At 40.8% G+C, this 21,058-nt stretch overlaps 1 protein-coding gene, 1 long non-coding RNA gene, 1 other non-coding gene and 1 pseudogene across 3 annotated transcripts; 2 read left to right on the forward strand and 2 right to left on the reverse strand.

Annotated features, from left to right (window-relative positions):
• Positions 1-952: 952 nt before the first annotated feature.
• Positions 953-5,761, reverse strand: LOC103849352. Its single transcript, XR_629412.2, has 4 exons — positions 2,966-5,761; positions 1,658-1,787; positions 1,286-1,574; positions 953-1,207 (listed from the first exon to the last, which is right to left on the reverse strand). It is a non-coding gene; the product is annotated as an uncharacterized LOC103849352 (long non-coding RNA).
• Positions 5,762-8,153: 2,392 nt separating this feature from the next.
• On the reverse strand, positions 8,154-8,260 carry LOC117134572. The gene has a single exon (XR_004458756.1). It is a non-coding gene; the product is annotated as a small nucleolar RNA R71 (small nucleolar RNA).
• Positions 8,261-8,526: 266 nt separating this feature from the next.
• LOC117134228 lies at positions 8,527-12,911 on the forward strand (annotated as a pseudogene).
• On the forward strand, positions 11,715-12,806 carry LOC117134348. Its single transcript, XM_033292623.1, has 2 exons — positions 11,715-11,827; positions 12,221-12,806. Exons 1-2 carry the CDS (start codon positions 11,715-11,717, stop codon positions 12,804-12,806), a joined length of 699 nt encoding a protein of 232 aa, XP_033148514.1.
• Positions 12,912-21,058: the final 8,147 nt, after the last annotated feature.

The following is a 21,058-nucleotide window of genomic DNA, read 5'->3' on the forward strand; positions in this document are numbered from 1 at the left end:
TACAATATCATGAATATCATACATGCAATACAGCCAATGTGTGAATATTGTGTTATATACTAGTGTGTGGATATGGACGAAAGAGTTGCGGACGGAAAGTTGTGGATGAGCCAATTTTTGGCGGATGAATTGTCAACATATATTTTTCTCGTTTATTTTGTCAAACCCTTTATATATGTTTTGTTATTCTTCCATATTTTTAAAATTGTTTCATCAATTAGTGAAAGGGTTGAAGGGAAAAGAATGGACGGAGAAGTGTGGATAAGGGGAGTAGCTACAAAATGATAAAAATGTATGCATGATTCTAATGACAGAGAAAAATTATTGATTCAAATCTAAGAATATTTTTATTGAAAATGTATAAAATGAGAAGAAGGGAACAAAATGAATTAATCAAATCTTCCATGTTGAATATATGATATAGAACAAGCTCCAAAGTTAAAGAATCACTAGAGTTAAAGAATCACCGCAACGGAGTAAATAAGGTTAGGATTTCAGTTAAAGAGTCTGAAATAGTCAAATCACCAGCAGCAGAGTGAGGAAGGTAAAGCATTGTTGATGGATTAATTGTGATTTTTTTTTCCAAACGCTTAAAAAGTTTGAAGGTTTCGAGAGTAAAAAGAAATGAAAAAGTTAGACTCGAACTAGATGATGTTATTTGAGACTGGGATAATGAGATAAAATTGAAAAATTTAGTGTAAACCGAATATGTTACTCATATGAGTTTTTGATTTCTGTGGTCAAAAGATAATTTGAGATTTTTACCAGAAGAAATATCTGACATGCATGATACGTCTCACAATGTAAATGCTTTACATAAAAATGCCATCACTATAATTACTGGGGAATTTTCATATTTACCAAACCGCTTTGTTGGTGTCATTATTCATGTTTACCATCACTAAAAAGACATTTTTAAAAATACCTTTTTTTATTAAGAGGCAAATGACTCTTATACTTTTAAAATTGTGAAATGGTTTACCTCAAGAAATATCTAGTTCATTTCATTTGGGCAAGCTCGGCAATATAAGAACTACCACCACAATTCTCAAAAAAGCGTTGTTCAACCTGGGACAATTTCTTGTCTAGTTTTTTTATAAGCTTGGGCGATCTGCTGAGCCTTTAGATCACTACATGTACCGTCAGCCTTTGTATGTGTCGTTATAAACACTTCTCCAATACTCACATGTCTTCCCAATTCTTCCTCCTAAAATCATAAAATAAACGTCAGATAGATAAATATGAAACCTTATAATTGGCTGAGTTACTTTTGGATGTATGTTACCATATTTTGTTGAACCCATAAAAAGGACATTTGTCCTGCAAAGTTCTTGAAAGGAACAAGTCCACTACGGTCAAAGTTCCGACATTTTGATGCAGTTTTACTCTTTTTATTGGCAGCATCAGTGGCCCAGTAGGAGCACATATTTTTCAATAATGTATTTCCAATCCAAAGTGGTCGTATGCCTTTCCTCTTTTTCTTGACACACAATTCCTTTCATCCGATTTAAACAGATGATATCAACCTCATCTTGTACAAGTGTAGTGATCGAGCTATCCCAATGATGTCCTTGCTACACATAAAAAAATTGTATGTAACTAACTAAGCAAGTTTGAAACAAAAAAGTCTGTTAGTTAAAATAAGGATTTTTTTTACCGAAAAGTCTTCAAAATATCGACGTTCAAATTTAGGGGGCGTTTCTGACCAGCAGTAATAAGGAGAGTTAAATTTGGGTTTCAAGAGCTTTGATATATTTCAAGCCAGCTTCCCACCATAACGATCAAACCTAGAAGATGAAATATTAAAGTTGTTACACATTCAACCAATGTTTTGAAACCCGACCCGGACCCGCGGTTAAACCGGTAAACCTGGTAACCCAGAAAAAATCCGGGTTGGGTTTTGTGAAAAACCCAATATTTAAAAACCTGCAAAAACCCGCCAAAACCCACTAAAATTCGGAACCCGACGCTGGTTGAACCAATAAATAATTTTTTTTTTTTTTTAATTTTTAGTTATGTTTTATATTCTAAGTTTTCAATTAAGAAGTTAGGTGGTGACAAAAAAAAGAAGAAGTTAGGTTTTTTCTTTTCAGTTTTATATTTGTGATTTTTAGATTTTGATGAAGATTTCACTATACCACCTGAAAAAAATGAAGTGAACGGTAGTAGAGAAACCAAAATTAGTTGATGTGAATTTGTTGTTAGTTTATTTCTGTTATTGACAATTTATTACAAATATCTTTTATTTTTGGTTTATTTTGGATTTGAAGTTTAATTTATTATTCACGTTAGTCATTTAAATATTTTATGAATTTTATGTCTTGATTTTTTTGGATGTCATAACTTTTATCTTGTTAGAGAAAATTTTAAATAGTTTAGACTATTTTTTGATATTTTGTATGTCAAATGAAAGTAAAAATTGAAAAACTTAAGTTAAGTATTTTCTAAATGTTTCTAAACATAAAATATATACATATTCAAACTATTATTTTATGTGTTAGAAAATATTAAACTTTCTTTTCTATATTTTTATTTTCATAGCTAATATATTATTATATAATAAAATTAGTTTTTTTATTAATCCGCGGTTCATCAACGGTCGACCCGGTGACCCAGCGACCCGGTAAGTCGTCCGGTTCAGTGTCCGGGTCGGGTTCAAAATATTGCAATCAACCCATTGAAATAAATTCAGACAAGAATGCAAATATAAACAAGATAGCACAAAAATTTAACAGTTATGAAGCAAATAAACCATAAACTGATAGAAGAACTAGCTATGGCGGACTTAGGCAAAGTTTACAAGTTATATAAAACAACAAAATGAAATGAAAAAACTTTAAAAGAGAATAGAAAACACCAAACTGAGACAAAACATATAAATCCACAATCAAGTATAGTGTTCTAAAGCCGATAAAATTAGCCAAACACAATCCAAACTCAATATAAATAAAGTGAACTTCTTTACCAAGTAGTACTCGTCTCTTGTAACCAGTGATAAGACTGGAAGATAGTTCTCACGTCTAGGAATTGCCAGAAAATCATCAAAAGTCACTGGATTTTGAGGTGGTGGAAGACGTAGGTCTTGATTCGGCGTTAGATGAGGATTGTGTTCCGTTGGAAAAGAAGAATCATCACTGGTCGGTGAGGAACCAGGGAAGTGCGGTGGATGACGCTGAGGCTCCGGCGTCGGTGAATTCTCTAGGATAGAAGTTTGAGTATGTGTGTATTGTACAGGGAGAGACACTAAATCTCTTGAATTAGAAGTACTTGGGTTCGAGGCAGAGTAACTTCTTCCGAAAGAGCTATTAACGCCACCAGATTGACTCCCAACGTGACCACTACCGTGACTCGTGCCACAACCACCTGCGCAAACTTTTAGTGATCTACCGATCGCAGACATCAATTTAACTCTGTGAGGAGTGAGATTAGGTCAAGAAGAAAGGGATGATGCTTAAGGGCTTTTTAATATAAATGTGTAATGTGGTCGTATTATGGTGGGTAAATTGTTTGTTCTGAAACATTAGGCGGGTTAATGTGAAAATTAGACAAAATTTAGGGGTAAATTTTTTGGAGCCAAATTGTGAGACTATAAAGCAACTATTTCCAATATATGGTTACAAATTGGTTACAAATTATAATAAATATCATATTAATTTGAAAATTTGCTACTTAATTATGGTTAATAACATACCTATTAATTTGCAATTTTTCTTATATAAAAGATAAACATATGTCATAATGTGTAAAGATAATCTTATTCGAGATTGGGTTGATTAAGGACGACTAAGAAAAAAAACATTTTATATAGGAGTCACCATATATCGCCGTGCTATATAATCCTACATGGTTAAAATAGTATAATATTTGCTTCTATATTATTCTGAAATTAGTAATGTCAGGTGTTGATATGTAATTGTTTTTTAAAATGTCTCAAACGTATTTACAATATAGATTTTATTTTGTTCATTAACTTACTAGTAATGATATTAAACAATATTACATTTGAAAAAGTGATATTATACAATAGCAAATACATTGAAACTATATGGCAACTACGTTATCGCTATTTCTGTGACAAATTAGTGACAAATTAGTGCCAAAATAGTGGCCACCTAACCCTAAACACCCCTAATATATTCCTTAAACAACCATGTAATAGAAGTAACTTAATTACTAAAACACGAGATACTAAAAAATAAAATAGTGCTACTCAAATTTACTCAAGCTATAGCTGTTATTTTTTTGGTTTATTATTTATTAAGTGCATATGAACAATTAAATTCATATAAATTTAAATAGTATTTGTAACTATATGGCGATTACAATCATTCAAGTAGTTGCATATCGATTACAGAAAATTGTATGTATAAAACATTACAACTCATTGCTACTAGGAATTGCAAAACTGAGACAAACATTTAACGCCAATCCCCACAGTAGCTTATAATCATGATGTGTTCCTTCAATATTCACACACCAAAACAATTTAACCACTAACAAAATGAACAACATGTTTAATAAGGCTTGCTACATACTATTTATGGAGCAGTTTCTTTCTCTTTCTTTCATTTGGTGGAGAGGCTCGCATCCATTGTATTGGAAACATTCTATGTGCTGACATGAGTTTTTCTCTTCTTGCACTTTGTACGCGGCACTACATCCCAAAACTTATCGTTTAGCTGATCATTGAGGATGTCAACTATCATGTTATCAAATCAGTATATGGTTCAACCTCGACCCATTTCGGATATATATCTTCCAATGTCTTTACAATCATATGTCATACACGAACCTGCATTGTAATGTACAAAATTTTTTTTAAAAAAATCAGACATTGAGTTGTAAAATCATACACTAGTTAAAATCATACCTTCTAATACTTTTTCTTTTCTTGTGCACATAAGTCTGAGAAATTGATATGAGTACAAGATCACGGCCATGACAAAAGAGGAACATCACCTCCTTCTATATGATTCCCATATTTATTTTTTAAACTAGGGATGGACTCATAAATCCATATTAAAATCACATGAACACAACCACGAAGTGTGTAACTGTTATTCCCTTAATACATGATTTCAATTTAATGGACTGAACAAAGCTGCTAAATCCAACATTACCCCACAAATATAGCTGGAAAACTTATGGGTCCATGTAACACCCCCGATCTGGAATAAGTAAAAGTTAATTAGTTTGCCATGCACCAATCAAACAAGAACATGCACAAAGAACTAAAGAACTCTAACCAGATCGAAGATACTACTACCACGTGTCCAAACATTTGACCCGAGGTTCCCGGATCAGATCCGAAATTCCAAGATCATATGTCCAAGAATGGGTTTCCTAGCGATTCCAAGTTAAGGCTTTGCAACCCGAGTTTGAAACCATTAGTTAATTCGTCCCGGACTAGAACTAGTATCATATATGGAATCCAAGCATTTCACAAACTTTTTCTTATTCATATATCCTTTAAGTTCAACCACATCAAAACTTTATACATGCTCAGCCGATATTCAAAACCATATCTTACATATTACAAAACGTACATGTTTGCAAAAGGTAGCAAATCTACACCAACAGCTTTGTGCTCCTCCGATCCCAAATGGAACCTATTACGGGTTACCTGCAAAACAAAGAGTCTAATGAGCAACTATTTTGCTCAGTGAGTCGGGTTTCCTAACAATTATTTATCCCACCATTATGCATCAAACATCAAGCAACAAAGATCAATTATATTAAGAGATATGCAATGCAAAAAATAAAGCAATCACGTAAACAAGCATCTCTTCACGAGTGGTTTGATCATTATCGATCGTCGAGGACTGCCTCTCGCCATTGGTTCCTATCTCGATACGAAGTCCATACCACTTCCCTTCTTGTGCCCATTGACTCTAAACACAAAGTCTAAAAAGCTGATGGCTCGGATAACACACTTTTCGCATCGTAATGCAGCTACACGGTCGAGGGTAACTAGCCCTATCACACGTTGATATCTTGCATATTTACATTGTTTTATCCATTTATTCATGTGCATTTTCATCATATAGATTAGGACTTAGCCATGTCTAGGTTGCATTTTGCATGCATATGTCTCTATCAGGTATTTGAGTACCACATGGAGTTTCTGGAGACATTTGGGTGCATTTGGAACTCAAAAGGAGGTGATTAGAGTGATCTTTGGACGAGCACTGCCGGAGCGACCTCTCGGAGCGACGGCATGGGGTCGCTGTGCACCGCATCCCGGAGCGACTCATCCAGAGCGACTGCACAAGGTCGCTCGCGTTTTCACGTCTGGAGACACACATTTACACCTCGGAGCGACCTTCCAGAGCGACGTGCTGAAGTCGCTCCCGAAGCTCAGAGCGACCATACCAGAGCGACAGGGAGAAGTCGCTCGCGTTTTCATCACCCGGAGACGCGAGAACGAGCCCGGAGCGACCTCTCGCAGCGACACAGCGAGGTCGCTCCCGAAGCCTGGAGCGACTTGTCGGAGCGACGGGCTGAGGTCGCTCCGTGTTTTGTTTCTGCTCGAACTTGTGATTTCTCAAGGGCATTTTGGTCATTTCATGATGCACGTTTTTATTTTCTAAACCTATGTTTTATTACTCTGTAAGCCACCAGGAGGCAGATCATCTTTGTTCTTAGAAAAACCACCAAAAACCTTTGGAAAGTGATCTCTTTGAATCAATTGATCAATTTTGTTATTGAAATTCTGTGTTCCTTTTATTTTCCTGTATTTCTCTACATGATTAATCTGAAATCCAACATGGGTTTAAGAGGGATCATGGAGATTAGTGAGTAATCACCTTTTGAATTCATGGGTTAGGGAGATTAAGGGTGATTAGGTTAGAACTAGGATGTTTTAGTGTAGATCATTCATATTTCCTTGCTAGTAGAGTGAACATAAAGCATCTTCTGAGTTGGCCACTCAATTGTTGATCCTTAGGCATTTCTCACCCGAAAGGTGTTCGATGAAATGCCCGAGACAACTCTCCTAGGCTTTTAGCATGCTCTGCCAAAGACATTTGTTGTTAGAGATGCTAAGATAGCTAATAGACTTGTTAGTAATGATTGCTTTCATATATTCAACCAAAGACATTTGATGTTTGAATTGTGTTTAGTAAATGAACATTCATCTAGACATAGAGTTTGTTTAGGATTGCGTCTAAGCTTAAGGTTAATAGATTGATTGATCGTTTGCCATCTTTAGTTCGAAACTTGATCACCCGAGGTCTAATCCCTATATCCATGAGTTCTCTTTTCCAATAGTTAAGAAAGTATCATTTAGTTATTCCTCTTAATTAGTCATAGTTTAAAAACCCATCTAAATCATTGGTTGCACTTAGATTAAGTGATTACTTGCATTCTCAGTGCTTTGATATCTCTCAGAACTGGTTCGACAATCTTTTATACTACAACATTTGTCTTAGGAGCCTTGAAAACTCCTAACATCAAATTGGCGCCGTTGCCAAATTCTGAGTAGATTTAAACATTGAGATTTAGTCAATTGCTTGAGACTAAGTCATTTTTATTTTCTTTTGTTACTGACTCTTCTTCACCTCCCTTTAATCTACAGGTGTATGAACTTGAGGAGTAGGGGTCCATCAAACCTAGTTCCAAGAGCAGCAGACATCAGGGTTTTAGAGAGAGAGTGTACTAGAAAGAGAAGAGAAGAAGAACATCAGGCTCAATTGCAGAGACTGAACACTGACATGGGAGACGTCCATCAAGAAGATGCAGGCGTCAATGGCGCTAACAACAATGGCCCACCTAACCAACAGCGAGCAGCTCGCCCCATTGGCACTTACGACCGTCCCAACATTCATGGTCATAGATTGGGAATCCGAGCACCCGCCGTGGCAGCCAACAACTTTGAGATCAAGTCAGGACTCCTCAACGTGATCGAGAACAACAAGTATCATGGCTTGGCTCTAGAGGATCCATTTGATCACTTGGACAGGTTCGACAGCTACTGTGGGTTGTCAAAAACCAATGGTGTGTCCGAAGATGCCTTAAAGCTCAAGCTATTCCCTTTCTCTTTGGGGGATAAGGCACGTCAGTGGGAGAAGTCTCTACCCAGCGACTCCATTACCACTTGGGATGACTGCAAGAAAGCATTCTTGGAGAAGTTCTTCTCTACTTCAAGAACTGCTAAGCTGAGAAACGAGATCTCCAGCTTTCAACAGAAGGGCTTGGAAGGTTTCAGTGAAGCCTGGGAGAGATTCAAGGGCTATCAAGCTCAATGCCCACACCATGGTTTCTCTAAGGAGAGCTTGCTGAGCACATTCTACCGTGGTGCTCTCCCTAAGTACAGAGCCAGACTGGATACAGCTAGTAATGGGTTCTTCTTGGGGAGAACTGAGGAGGATGCAGAGGAGCTGGTTGACAACATGGTTAAGAGTGATGCAGTCTACAGTGGAGACCACGACAGAAGCAGTAGAACTGAGGATAAGCAAACGAGGAAGGAGTTGAAAGCTCTACAGGATAAGATAGACATCCTCCTTGCTGATAAAGCTACCCAAGAGCAGCTGCACTTTGTCGGCAACCCAAGCCAAGAGACACCAGCTGTTGTCCATGAAGTTGAGGGTTTGGAAGGTCAGGAAGAGCTGTGTTTCATCAACAACAATGGTAGCTGGTACAAGAAAGAACCCAACTTTCAGTACAACAACTACCAACAGAAGTCCTATTCCAACAACCAGCAGAGTGGTTATCAGCCTCGGAACAATCAGCAAGGCAGCTATCAACCTCAGCAGAACCCTCCTCCTGGTTTCAACAACAAGGGCAACCATTCTTCCCAACAACAATCTAATCCCTCTACCTCCACTCCTCAAGTCAGCAGCACTGATGCTCTACTGAAACAAATCCTGGAGTCTCAAACAAGAAGTGAGAAGCATGTTGGCTATGAGTTGAAGAATCTTCACTCAAAGATTGATGGGAGCTACAATGAGCTCAACAACAAGTTCAGAGCTTTGGAGAACCAGTTTGCTGCCATGAACACTCAACAAAATCGCCAACAAGGTTCTCTACCTGGTAAATCTGAGCAAAACCCCAAGGAAACCATGAAAGCTATCACTCTCAGGAGTGGTAAGGAGTTACCTCAGAGAACTCTCACCAAGGATGCTGAGAAACAAAGTGAGGGGGTTGCCATCACCATAGATGATGAAGTGGTGATTGTTGATGAGAAGATCAATGACGAGATCTTGGAAAAGATAGTGGAAGCAAAAGGAAAAGGAAAGGTTGGAGAAGAGAAGAAAACAGTTAAAGATGGTGAAGTCGTCACTCCTGCAAGTGAAAACTCTTTTGTTCCTCCTGCTTATGAACCCAAGCTTCCATTCCCAGGTCGATTCAAGAGGCAGCTGCTAGAGAAGTACAAAGCTTTGTTTGACAAGCAAATGAGTGAAGTCCAAGTCACAATGCCCATTATAGATGCTTTCATGCTGATCCCTCAGTACAGCAAGTTCCTCAAAGATGCTGTAGCTGCAAAGAAGAAAGAGATGGAGGGCATGGTGATTCTCACTCATGAGTGCAGTGCTATCATTCAGAGACTGGTCATTCCAAAGAAGCTAGAAGATCCAGGATGCTTTACATTACCTTGTGCTCTTGGACCTATGGTATTTGATAGATGTCTCTGCGATTTGGGAGCTAGTGTCAGCTTGATGCCCCTATCTGTTGCTAAGAAGCTGGGTTTCACTCAGTACAAGAAGTGTAGACTTTCTCTGGTATTGGCTGATCGTTCAGTGAAGTACCCTGTGGGTATCTTAGAGGACCTCCCAGTGATGGTTGGAAATTATGAGATCCCTACAGACTTTGTGGTGCTTGAAATGGGTGAAGAAGCTCAAGATCCTTTAATCCTTGGAAGACCTTTCTTAGCCACAGCAGGAGCTATTGTTAATGTTAAAGAAGGCAAGATTGATCTCCATCTGGGTAAAGGGCACGTTCTGCATTTCGACATCAAGGAAGTAATGAGGAGGCCAACAGTTCAAGGACAAGTGTTCTACATCGAAGAGATGGATGCCCTTGCTGATGAACTCCTTGAAGAGTTGTCACTAGAGGACCCTCTACAGCATGCTTTAACTGTAGAGAAGGAGACTGAGGTGATTGAGAACCTGGAGAGTACTGCCTATGGGATGATGCTGGATTCACACCAGGCGTTTTTCAGTAAGGACCAGTACGAGGAGCTTCCACAGATGGTTCACCAACAAGTCTCAGTCACTCAACGAGAGGACAACCAGCAGGATGACTGGAGTGAACTAAAGGCACCTAAAGTGGAGCTTAAACCTCTTCCCCATGGTGTAAGGTATGCATTCCTTGGTCCTAATGAAACTTACCCTGTCATTGTGAGTAGTGAACTTACTGAGAATGAGCTATCTGAACTTTTGAAAACACTTAAAAGATTTAGAAAGGCAATAGGTTACTCACTAGATGACATCAAGGGGATATCACCCTCTTTGTGCATGCATAGGATACATCTTGAGGATGAATCAATGACTTCTATCGAGCATCAAAGAAGGTTAAATCCTAACCTGAAGGATGTTGTAAAGAAAGAGATTCTTAAACTCCTAGATGCTGGTGTTATTTACCCTATCTCAGATTCTAAATGGGTATCACCTGTGCATGTTGTACCAAAGAAAGGTGGTATCACTGTGATCAAGAATGACAAGGATGAATTGATACCAACAAGAACCATCACAGGTCATAGAATGTGCATTGATTACCGAAAACTAAACTCTGCATCTAGAAAGGATCATTTTCCACTACCATTTATTGATCAGATGCTTGAGAGACTTGCAAATCACCCATTCTATTGTTTCCTTGATGGGTACTCAGGATTTTTCCAAATCCCCATACATCCCAATGATCAAGAGAAAACGACATTCACATGTCCCTATGGTACCTTTGCATATCGAAGATGCCATTTGGACTATGTAATGCTCCAGCCACCTTTCAAAGGTGCATGATGTCAATTTTCTCTGATCTGATTGAGGATGTTGTGGAGGTATTCATGGATGATTTCTCTGTCTACGGATCTTCGTTTTCTGCTTGTTTGTCAAATTTGTGCAGGGTCCTACAGAGATGTGAAGACACCAACCTTGTGCTGAATTGGGAGAAGTGTCACTTCATGGTCAAAGAAGGGATTGTGCTAGGACACAAGATTTCAGAGAAGGGGATGCTGGCAATTGTTTTTGCCTTTGAGAAGTTCAGGAGCTACTTGGTTGGGTCTAAAGTCATTGTCTACACAGATCATGCTGCCTTGAGACACCTTCTGGCCAAGAAAGATGCAAAACCCAGGCTTTTGAGGTGGATCCTTTTGCTCCAAGAGTTTGATATGGAGATCAAGGACAAACCTGGAGTTGAGAATGGAGTAGCTGATCATTTGTCCAGGTTGAGGATAGAGTCTGGTGTCCCTATTGACGAAGGACTTCCTGAAGAGCAGATCATGGCTATCGAAGCAGTAATAGCAGTTTGTGAGACTGGTAGGAAGCTGGAAGAAGTCAAAGCAACAGAGGAGAAGGAACCTTGGTATGCTGATTTGGTGAACTACCTAGCCACAGGAAGAGAACCTTTGAATCTTGTAGGGTATGCCAAGAAGAAGTTCTACAAGGATGTGAAAAGATATTACTGGGACGAACCCTACCTCTACATTCTCTGCAAAGATCAGCTTTATAGGAGAGTGGTTGCAAATTAAGAGATTGATGGGATCCTTGCACAGTGTCATGGATCATCCTATGGAGGTCACTTCGCCACTTTCAAGACAGTTGCAAAAGTATTACAAGCTGGATTCTGGTGGCCACACATGTTCAAGGATACACAAGACTTTGTTTCAAGTGTGATTCTTGCCAAAGAGAGGAAACATCACCAAGAGGAATGAGATGCCTCAAAATCCAATCCTTGAAGTTGAAGTGTTTGATGTCTGGGGTATTGACTTCATGGGACCATTTCCATCATCTTTTGGCAACAAATATATCCTTGTGGCTGTTGATTATGTCTCCAAATGGGTGGAAGCCATTGCAAGCCCCACCAATGATGCTAGAGTTGTAATCAAGATGTTCAAGAGCATCATCTTCCCAAGGTTTGGAGTTCCAAGAGTTGTAATCAGTGATGGAGGTTCCCACTTCATTAACAAACTGCTTGAGGGACTTCTCAAGAAGAACGGTGTGAAGCACAAGGTGGCAACTCCTTATCATCCCCAAACAAGTGGCCAAGTTGAGATTTCTAACAGGGAGATCAAATCTATCCTGGAGAAGATTGTGGGGATTACAAGGAAGGATTGGTCTAATAAGCTTGACGATGCACTTTGGGCTTATAGGACAGCGTACAAGACACCACTGGGTACCACACCTTTCAACCTAGTGTATGGGAAAGCTTGCCATTTGCCAGTGGAGCTTGAGTACAAGGCACTATGGGCAATAAAGTTGCTGAACTTTGACATCAAGAGTGCCAAGGAGAAAAGGCTCTTTCAGCTACATGAGCTTGATGAGATAAGATTGGATGCTTTCGAGAACTCAAGAATCTACAAGGAGAAGACTAAGGCTTTCCATGACAAGAACATCCTGAAGAGAGAGTTTAAAGAAGGAGACCAAGTTCTTCTCTACAACTCTAGGCTGAAGTTGTTTCCAGGAAAGCTTAAGTCAAGGTGGTCCGGTCCTTTCAAGGTCAAGGAGGTTAGACCATATGGAGCAATAGTTTTGTGGAGCACTGATGGAAGAGACTTCACAGTCAATGGACAAAGGGTTAAGCTCTACATGGCTACTGCACCAGAGGAAGATGGGGTTTCAACTCCACTGTCTGATCCTACCCCGGCCTAATCTAAAAGGAGGCAAAGTCAAGCTCGGGACTTAAAACAAGCTCACTTGGGAGGAAGTCCCATGCGTATCCTTGTACATATTGCATTGGAATTTCCATTTTTCATCTTATTGCATAAAAAAAAAAAAAAGAAGAGAGAGAAGTTGTGTGCAGGTGCTTGATCGGTTCATTTTCAGCAGGAGTCGTGCGTGGGAGTGAGGTCTCACAGCGACACCTCAAGGTCGCTCCAGCTGGGAGCGAGGTTTCGAGAGCGACACTCCATGGTCGCTCGCGTTTTCGTCGTCGGATCAAGAAAAATCGCCTCAGAGCGAGGTCTCACAGCGAGGCCGAAGGGTCGCTCCAGCTGGGAGCGAGATTATGGGAGCGACACCTCGGAGTCGCTCGCGTTTTCGACGAAACGGAGCTCAAAAACTGACCCAGAGCGACGTCCTAGAGCGACACCTTCAAGTCGCTCCAGCTCAGAGCGAGCTTTCCAGAGCGACACTCCAAGGTCGCTCGCGATTTCATCGACTCACGACGCGAGGAAACGACGCGGGAGCGACCTCTCCCAGCGACACCCTCACGTCGCTCCCGACCCGGTCCAGGTAAGTTTCCTAACTCTAAACCCCGGTTTGATTCAAGTAAACCGACCCTAGACCACCCTAAACCGAACCGGACGACCCTAAACCTACCCCAACCCTGCGACTCCAACTCTATCCCTCTCCCCTCCTCTCACAAACTCACAAACTCTCTCAAACTCATCCACACCAAAATCCCCAAAACTTTCTCAATTCTCACCCAAATCAACTGCTTCTTGTTTCTAAATCCAAGCTTTCGCCCCTGTAGTCTATTCCTCACCACCCATTCACCATTTCCTTTCATCCAGAGCAAGGTATTGAGTTTTAAAATTCAAATTCGTAGGTCCATGAACCCTAGAATTTGAAAGTCGAAATTTGGTCCTGTTCTTGCTAGATTGTGGTGAAATAGACTAGGGAAAGTTTATCTATCATGTTGGGTTGTTGAATTAACTGTGAAATTGAGTTTAATTTGCACTTTGGCAAAATTAGGGTTCATGGATTTGGGGGTTTTTCGAATTTGACCTTAATTGGGTGTGTTTGCGGGTGCACTAGATGTGTTAAGATGTTACATTGTTGCATTGTGTTGAACTTGAGTTTAAACTGAAAAATTCATCTGTTAAGTTCACTCTTGCAAAATGTTCGCTTGCAAAGTCACTTCCATCTACTTATCCCTTTCCAAGTTTGTAACTTTTCAGGTGAAAATGGTCAGAAAGACAAAGGGCAGGTTGGAAGCTGAGAGGCAAGAAGCCGAAAGTCAAGAGTTTGCACTAAGAGGAAAAGCGTTAACCAGCGAGCCAACTGCCTCAGGGACGCAGAGGACTGTGCGACAGCAGACGTTGGCTGCAAGGAAATCGAAAGAACAAGAGAAGAGGGCAGGGAAAAGTGTAGCAGCTCCCACCCATGAGGAAGGTGAAACTGAGAGTGATGATGAGCCAGCACCTACGAAGAAAGCCAAGATGTCAAAGGGCAAAGGGGTTGCTGTTGATCGAGACAGGGCAAAAACTCCATCTGTGGAGGAACTGTATGATCACTTGAAGAATGGGGTCACTTGGGCTCCAACCAGGTTCGCCGACCTCGATTTGCTGAAAGAGTTGGGCCTAGAATCTGATATTGAGGCGATGCTGGGACATTTGAAGATGCCAAAACTCCTCACCATGGCTCATCCTTTCTACAAGGATGTCACTTGTCAGTTCCTATCCTCTCTTGTGGTCACCTACCACGACACGGCGCATGTGAGGCAAGGATGGGGAAAAATCACGTTCAAGGTCAATGGAAGGGAATACAACATGAACTTCAAAGACATTGGGAGGGTCATGGGGTTCCAAGACCTAGAAGACCACTCACTTCCCAAGTGTGAGAACCTCCCCACAGAGCTTTGGAAGTTGATCACTGGAAACAGGCACTCTACCGGGGCTGACAAGAACTCACACATCCGACACCCGTCTGTACGCTACCTCCACAGATTGCTAGTCCATGCTTTCTACCCACGGAAGCAAGCTGGTAATGTTACTGAGGAAGACATGCGACTGCTCTGTCCGGCTATCCGTCCTTACGCTCAACCTGGAGTGTTACCCCTTCCCAGCACTGATATCTATGCTACCTTTGGGATGGTCAGTTTCTTTGTGGGCCGTCTCGAACACTACAGAGACTGGGCGTGGTACACCACTGATTCGCGCCCAAAGATGGGGATAGGCGGAATGATCACACCACTGCTCCAATTTCTGAATGTTCCCTTGGGAAAGGACGCAGCGGGGCCTAGGTTCATTGATGGCACCTACTTGAGGATTGCCACCTATTTCAGTGGGATGTATGGGAAGGACTACGTCTACCACTACTACTTGCAGGGCAAGCCAGTCGAGGTGGTTCTTCCAAACCGGAACCTGACGAGTTTAGAGATACCAGGAGCTGTCAGCTTCAACATTCCCCAGGAGTACTTTCTCGGAGAACACGGGCCTCTCGATCCAATTCAAGCAGCTTCATCAAGGAGAAGGAGTGTCCCTACGCAACCTGACCCGCCTGTTGCAGACACGTCTGAGCATATCTATGGACCTCCGCGCTACTACTTCAAGCCCCATGACGGAGTCCTTCCCCCTGGAGCTCTCCGTGATGCTCATGACCACATTGGTCGTCTCCAGAGGTGGAACAAAGCTCAGGACAGAACGATAGAAAAGCTGAAGGATAAGTGCAAGGCGCTCAGCAAGACTGTGAAGAAGCAGGCAAAGACTTCAGCCAAGTTCATGAAGAAAGTAGCTGATGTCTTAACTAGGGGAGGAATAGCTGGATGTAGCTCAGCCGATTTCGCTTTCGCGAACACCTCAAACCCCCAGCCCCCACCCCCGCCTGATGCTCTTGGCTTCCCCCTCACTGCTGCGCAGCTTCAGCGTAAGTGGAGGAACCCACCCACTCAGCCTTCCACTTCCGGCAACAAATCCCCATCCCTCGCTTCTTCTGACAGTGAGCACGAGATTGACGAGGTTGAGAGCCAGCCATGGTATGGAGGCTCCGGTTCAGCATCCGGTGGTTACTACACCACCTTCCCTCCTGACGACGACGATGCTGGGGCATCTGCCCCCACCTATTATCCATAGGAGGTACTTCTTTCTCTCCCTTGTATATACCATTTCATTTTTGCATATTAGTTTTCTTCTCGGTATCTCCTTCTTTCTTTGACAACACAGAGACTGTGTAACTCAAGTTTGGGGGAGGTACCAAGCATTTGATCATGTTTGCTTTGATTGTGTTTCATTTGAGTCATGCATTGCCACACCTATTTGCATTTAAAAAAAAAAAAAAGATTTTTCATTTAGTTTGCATCATTTGCACCATTAGGAGAGTCTAGAGCATATAGGTTGCATTCACTTGCATTGGGAGCAATGATTTTAAATGCCTTGTAAAGAACACTACGTTGCACCATTGAGTAGCCATGCACCTCTCGAAAAGACTTGTATGTTTCGAGCCTTGAAAACTCTTCTTGAAACTTGTTGATTGCTGAAACTCAGTCTTTGAAGCCAACTACAACCTTATTAGAAATGAATGAACTTAATGCTTCTTGCTTAGGGTCCCTTGTGTACTGAGTCATGGCTATACACACTGGAGTTGTCACATCTTTTATGCCAATCTTTTTGACAAACTCTAGTGGTAGACCACTCCCAAAACCTTTCCTTCCTTTTAAGCTTTCATTGTTTGATGAGTGAGGCCTTCTTCGGAAAGTCTTACATGCGCATAATGTTGAGAGTATCGGGAACGACAATGCTTGATCTTCATTTTTGCTAGATTGGACACTCTATTGTCTAGCTATAGGTGGGAGGGTGAGTGTTGTGATCATGATTTGGGAGAAATAAAAAATAAAAAGGATAGACTCTTTGTGCTTAAGTGAATTGATTTTCTGGGATAAGTAGAGAACCTCTAGCTCTAGTTTTGAAAAGTCTTGGCCCCCAACCTAAAAAAAAAATAAAAAAAAAAAAAGAAATCGAAAAAAAAAAAAGAAAAGAAAGAAAAGGGGGCTAGCAAAGTTGTTAAGAGCTAAGAAATGTTTTGAGGTTGTAGAAAAATCCCTTGTAGATTTCAAAAAGAAAGAGTTAAAGTTCTTAAGATCTTTTGGTGAGAGATGTGAGTTGGGTTTGACATTTGGGAATGATTGTGTAATGGTATGTTTGGGAAAAGGGTAGAACAATGGAGATTGAGCATTGTATGCATGAGTTGGTCCCTTTCTTAGATATATTATGTGCAATGTCAAGGCTACTTGTTTTGAGAGTAAATCACCTTAAAGATCATATGTTTTGAACCTCTTGAATCACTTGAATAAAAGCCTTCCCTTACCCAACCAAGTGACTTGGACCAACGGACCATTTGCAAGAATTCACCTGATGTTTTGTGCTTAATGAATGTGAGAGTTGGTTGATTTGAATGTGTGGATGCTTGATGATGAGTGTAGGGACAAAAGGATTTGAGATAGGCCTAGAGAAGCTAGAGTGTAATAAGAGAGTGTGCTAATTATATTTGCTAGTTGTGTTTCTTTTGGCTATTTGAGCTCCTCCCACCTTCAAACCTCTCTCCTTGCAAGTTCTAGAAAGTTCACTTGAGGACAAGTAAAAGAACAAGTTTGGGGGAGTTGATATCTTGCATATTTACATTGTTTTATCCATTTATTCATGTGCATTTTCATCATATAGATTAGGACTTAGCCATGTCTAGGTTGCATTTTGCATACATATGTCTCTATCAGGTATTTGAGTACCACATGGAGTTTCTGGAGACATTTGGGTGCATTTGGAGCTCAAAAGGAGGTGATTAGAGTGATCTTTGGACGAGCACTGCCGGAGCGACCTCTCGGAGCGACGGCATGAGGTCGCTGTGCACCACATCCCGGAGCGACTCATCCAGAGCGACTGCACAAGGTCGCTCGCGTTTTCACGTCTGGGACACACATTTACACCTCGGAGCGACCTTCCAGAGCGACGTGCTGAAGTCGCTCCCGAAGCTCAGAGCGACCATACCAGAGCGACAAGGAGAAGTCGCTCGCATTTTCATCACCCGGAGACGCGAGAACGAGCCCGGAGCGACCTCTCGCAGCGACACAGCGAGGTCGCTCCCGAAGCCTGGAGCGACTTGTCGGAGCGACGGGCTGAGGTCGCTCCGTGTTTTGTTTCTGCTCGAACTTGTGATTTCTCAAGGGCATTTTGGTCATTTCATGATGCACGTTTTTATTTTCTAAACCTATGTTTTATTACTCTGTAAGCCACCAGGAGCAGATCATCTTTGTTCTTAGAAAAACCACCAAAAACCTTTGGAAAGTGATCTCTTTGAATCAATTGATCAATTTTGTTATTGAAATTCTGTGTTCCTTTTATTTTCCTGTATTTCTCTACATGATTAATCTGAAATCCAACATGGGTTTAAGAGGGATCATGGAGATTAGTGAGTAATCACCTTTTGAATTCATGGGTTAGGGAGATTAAGGGTGATTAGGTTAGAACTAGGATGTTTTAGTGTAGATCATTCATATTTCCTTGCTAGTAGAGTGAACATAAAGCATCTTCTGAGTTGGCCACTCAATTGTTGATCCTTAGGCATTTCTCACCCGAAAGGTGTTCGATGAAATGCCCGAGACAACTCTCCTAGGCTTTTAGCATGCTCTGCCAAAGACATTTGTTGTTAGAGATGCTAAGATAGCTAATAGACTTGTTAGTAATGATTGCTTTCATATATTCAACCAAAGACATTTGATGTTTGAATTGTGTTTAGTAAATGAACATTCATCTAGACATAGAGTTTGTTTAGGATTGCGTCTAAGCTTAAGGTTAATAGATTGATTGATCGTTTGCCATCTTTAGTTCGAAACTTGATCACCCGAGGTCTAATCCCTATATCCATGAGTTCTCTTTTCCAATAGTTAAGAAAGTATCATTTAGTTATTCCTCTTAATTAGTCATAGTTTAAAAACCCATCTAAATCATTGGTTTCACTTAGATTAAGTGATTACTTGCATTCTCAGTGCTTTGATATCTCTCAGAACTGGTTCGACAATCTTTTATACTACAACATTTGTCTTAGGAGCCTTGAAAACTCCTAACATCACACGTGTCTTTGCATCCTGCCCGTAACTAATTTGGGAAGGCCCCAGACAAGGCACGGGCCTCGAGTGGACAGACACCAATGACTCTCACGACACTCCACCCTAGTGTCGGACCCTCACGGATCAAGTGTGGATTTACGGGTTTCCCCGTTAAGACATGATCAACATATTTATATTATCTGAGCCGAGGCCCAAACAATATAATGCAGTGACACAAGTATATGCAACAAAACATCAAGGTATCACAAACATGTTATACCCCTCATTATGCATCAAACATCAAGCAACAAAGATCAATTGTATTAAGAAATATGCAATACAAAAATAAAGCAATCAGGTAAACAAGATCCACTCTTCACGAGTGGTTAGATCATTATCGATCGTCAAGGACTGCCTCTCGCTATTGGTTCCTATCTCACTACGAAATCCATAACACATTCCTTCTTGCGCCCATTGACTCTAAACACAAAGTCTAAAAAGCCGATAGCCCGGATAACACACTTGACGCATTGTCATGCAGCTACACGGTCTAGGGTAGCTAGCCCTATCACACGTGTCTTTGCATCCTGCCTGAAACTAATTTGGGAAGGCCCCGGACAAGGCATGGCCTCGAGTGGACACCAATGACTCTCACGACACTCCACCCGAGTGTCAGACCCTCACGGATCAAGTCTGTAGATTTACGAGTTTCCCCGTTAAGACATGATCAAACATGTTATATTATCTGAGCCGAGGCCCAAACAATATAATGCAGTGACACAAGTATATGCAAAAAAATATCAAGGTATCACAAACATGTTATACCTCTCGAGCCGAGGGCCCGACGATATAACTCAATATCTTTCACAAACATCAATTCATTAACCAATACTCTTATTTTGCAGACGCTAACCGCACACATAACAATCATAATCCATAACCGAGCTCACCTCAACACTTAGATGAATGTTTCGGACTGCAAACGCTCCTCTCTCGCAGTCGGCTTCACTTTGAACTTTTATCGGGAAAACTCTAGAAGTTTAGAAATCTAGACACAGGGAGGGTAGGATATGAAATGAAAAGAAAGAAAAGAAAGCTAATTAAGAAAAAAAGGAAGCTAAAGACCAAAATGTTACCTTAAGGCTCATGTGTTCTCGGGTGTTCTCGGGTGCCTATGGTCGGGTTTTAAAAGTGGAGAGTGAACTAAGGGGGTGGTCTGCTATTTATATTCTGGAGAATGATCTAATGGGAGGGTTTTGGTCGTGCATGGCAAGCAGGAGGTGTCTCTGCCTCCCAAACCAACCAATAGGAGACAGCTTGGTGTCTTAGCCACAATTTTGGCCAATAAAACCAAGCTTTGTGGCCAGCCACCAAAGCATCCAATTGAAATGAGACAAGAACTGCTTAGATGTGGTCTAGTCAAGGAGAAGCACATGTCCAGCTGCTTGAAGGAGGTAAGTAAGAAGCTGCATCATCCCGAAGCTTCCAAACACGCTTAACACATCGTTAATGGGCCCGAACGGCAATATTTAAATCCCAAACGTGTTATAAGCTGATCCAAGCTGGCGAGAATGTTTCTCCTTGACAAAAAGCTAGATTTCTTAGACCAAAACATTTTTAAAAAAAATTATAAGGTCATTCCTATCTTAAGGCCCTATAATAAATTATCAATTAATTTTCTGGTCCGACTAGGACGTTTTAGGCCGAACCGCGAGCATTTTCAATGCACTAAATTTTCTGAAGAATTTAATTTTTCAGATGGAAAACTATTCTAAGACTTTCTAATTTTTCTTATGTATCTTGGGATCCACAACCATCCACGGGAAAAGATCAATCCGGCTTCCACTTACTTGAGTAATTTTCTCGCCAGTTACATGATGTTTCCTTGTCTGCGTTTTACTCTTTAAAGAGGGTTATTACAGTCCATCACCCTTTTAGCACAATGCAACTAAGTTTCTACTATTGCTTGAAATATCAATTATCCCAATGGATAGTAAACCCAACAAAACAACCATTATTCGCTTTTCTTGAGACCAATTTATGCATTTTTGAAAAATGGCATGCAATTCTTTCAATTTAGGTCCTTCTGAAATTGGAACATTCATCTCTAGCCAAAATATTTCTTGATCCATATCCCAAACAT

This window comes from Brassica rapa, chromosome A05, assembly GCF_000309985.2.
Source record: "Brassica rapa cultivar Chiifu-401-42 chromosome A05, CAAS_Brap_v3.01, whole genome shotgun sequence".
Classification (NCBI taxonomy): Eukaryota; Viridiplantae; Streptophyta; class Magnoliopsida; order Brassicales; family Brassicaceae; genus Brassica; species Brassica rapa.

Excerpts from the sequence above, each read along its gene's own strand:
- LOC117134348 (XM_033292623.1), top strand. The coding sequence starts at position 11,715 with ATGGATCATCCTATGGAGGTCACTTCGCCACTTTCAAGACAGTTGCAA. Across the intron at positions 11,828-12,220 it reads CACAAGACTTTGTTTCAAGT|GGAGATCAAATCTATCCTGG; the intron begins GTGATTCTTGCC and ends GATTTCTAACAG.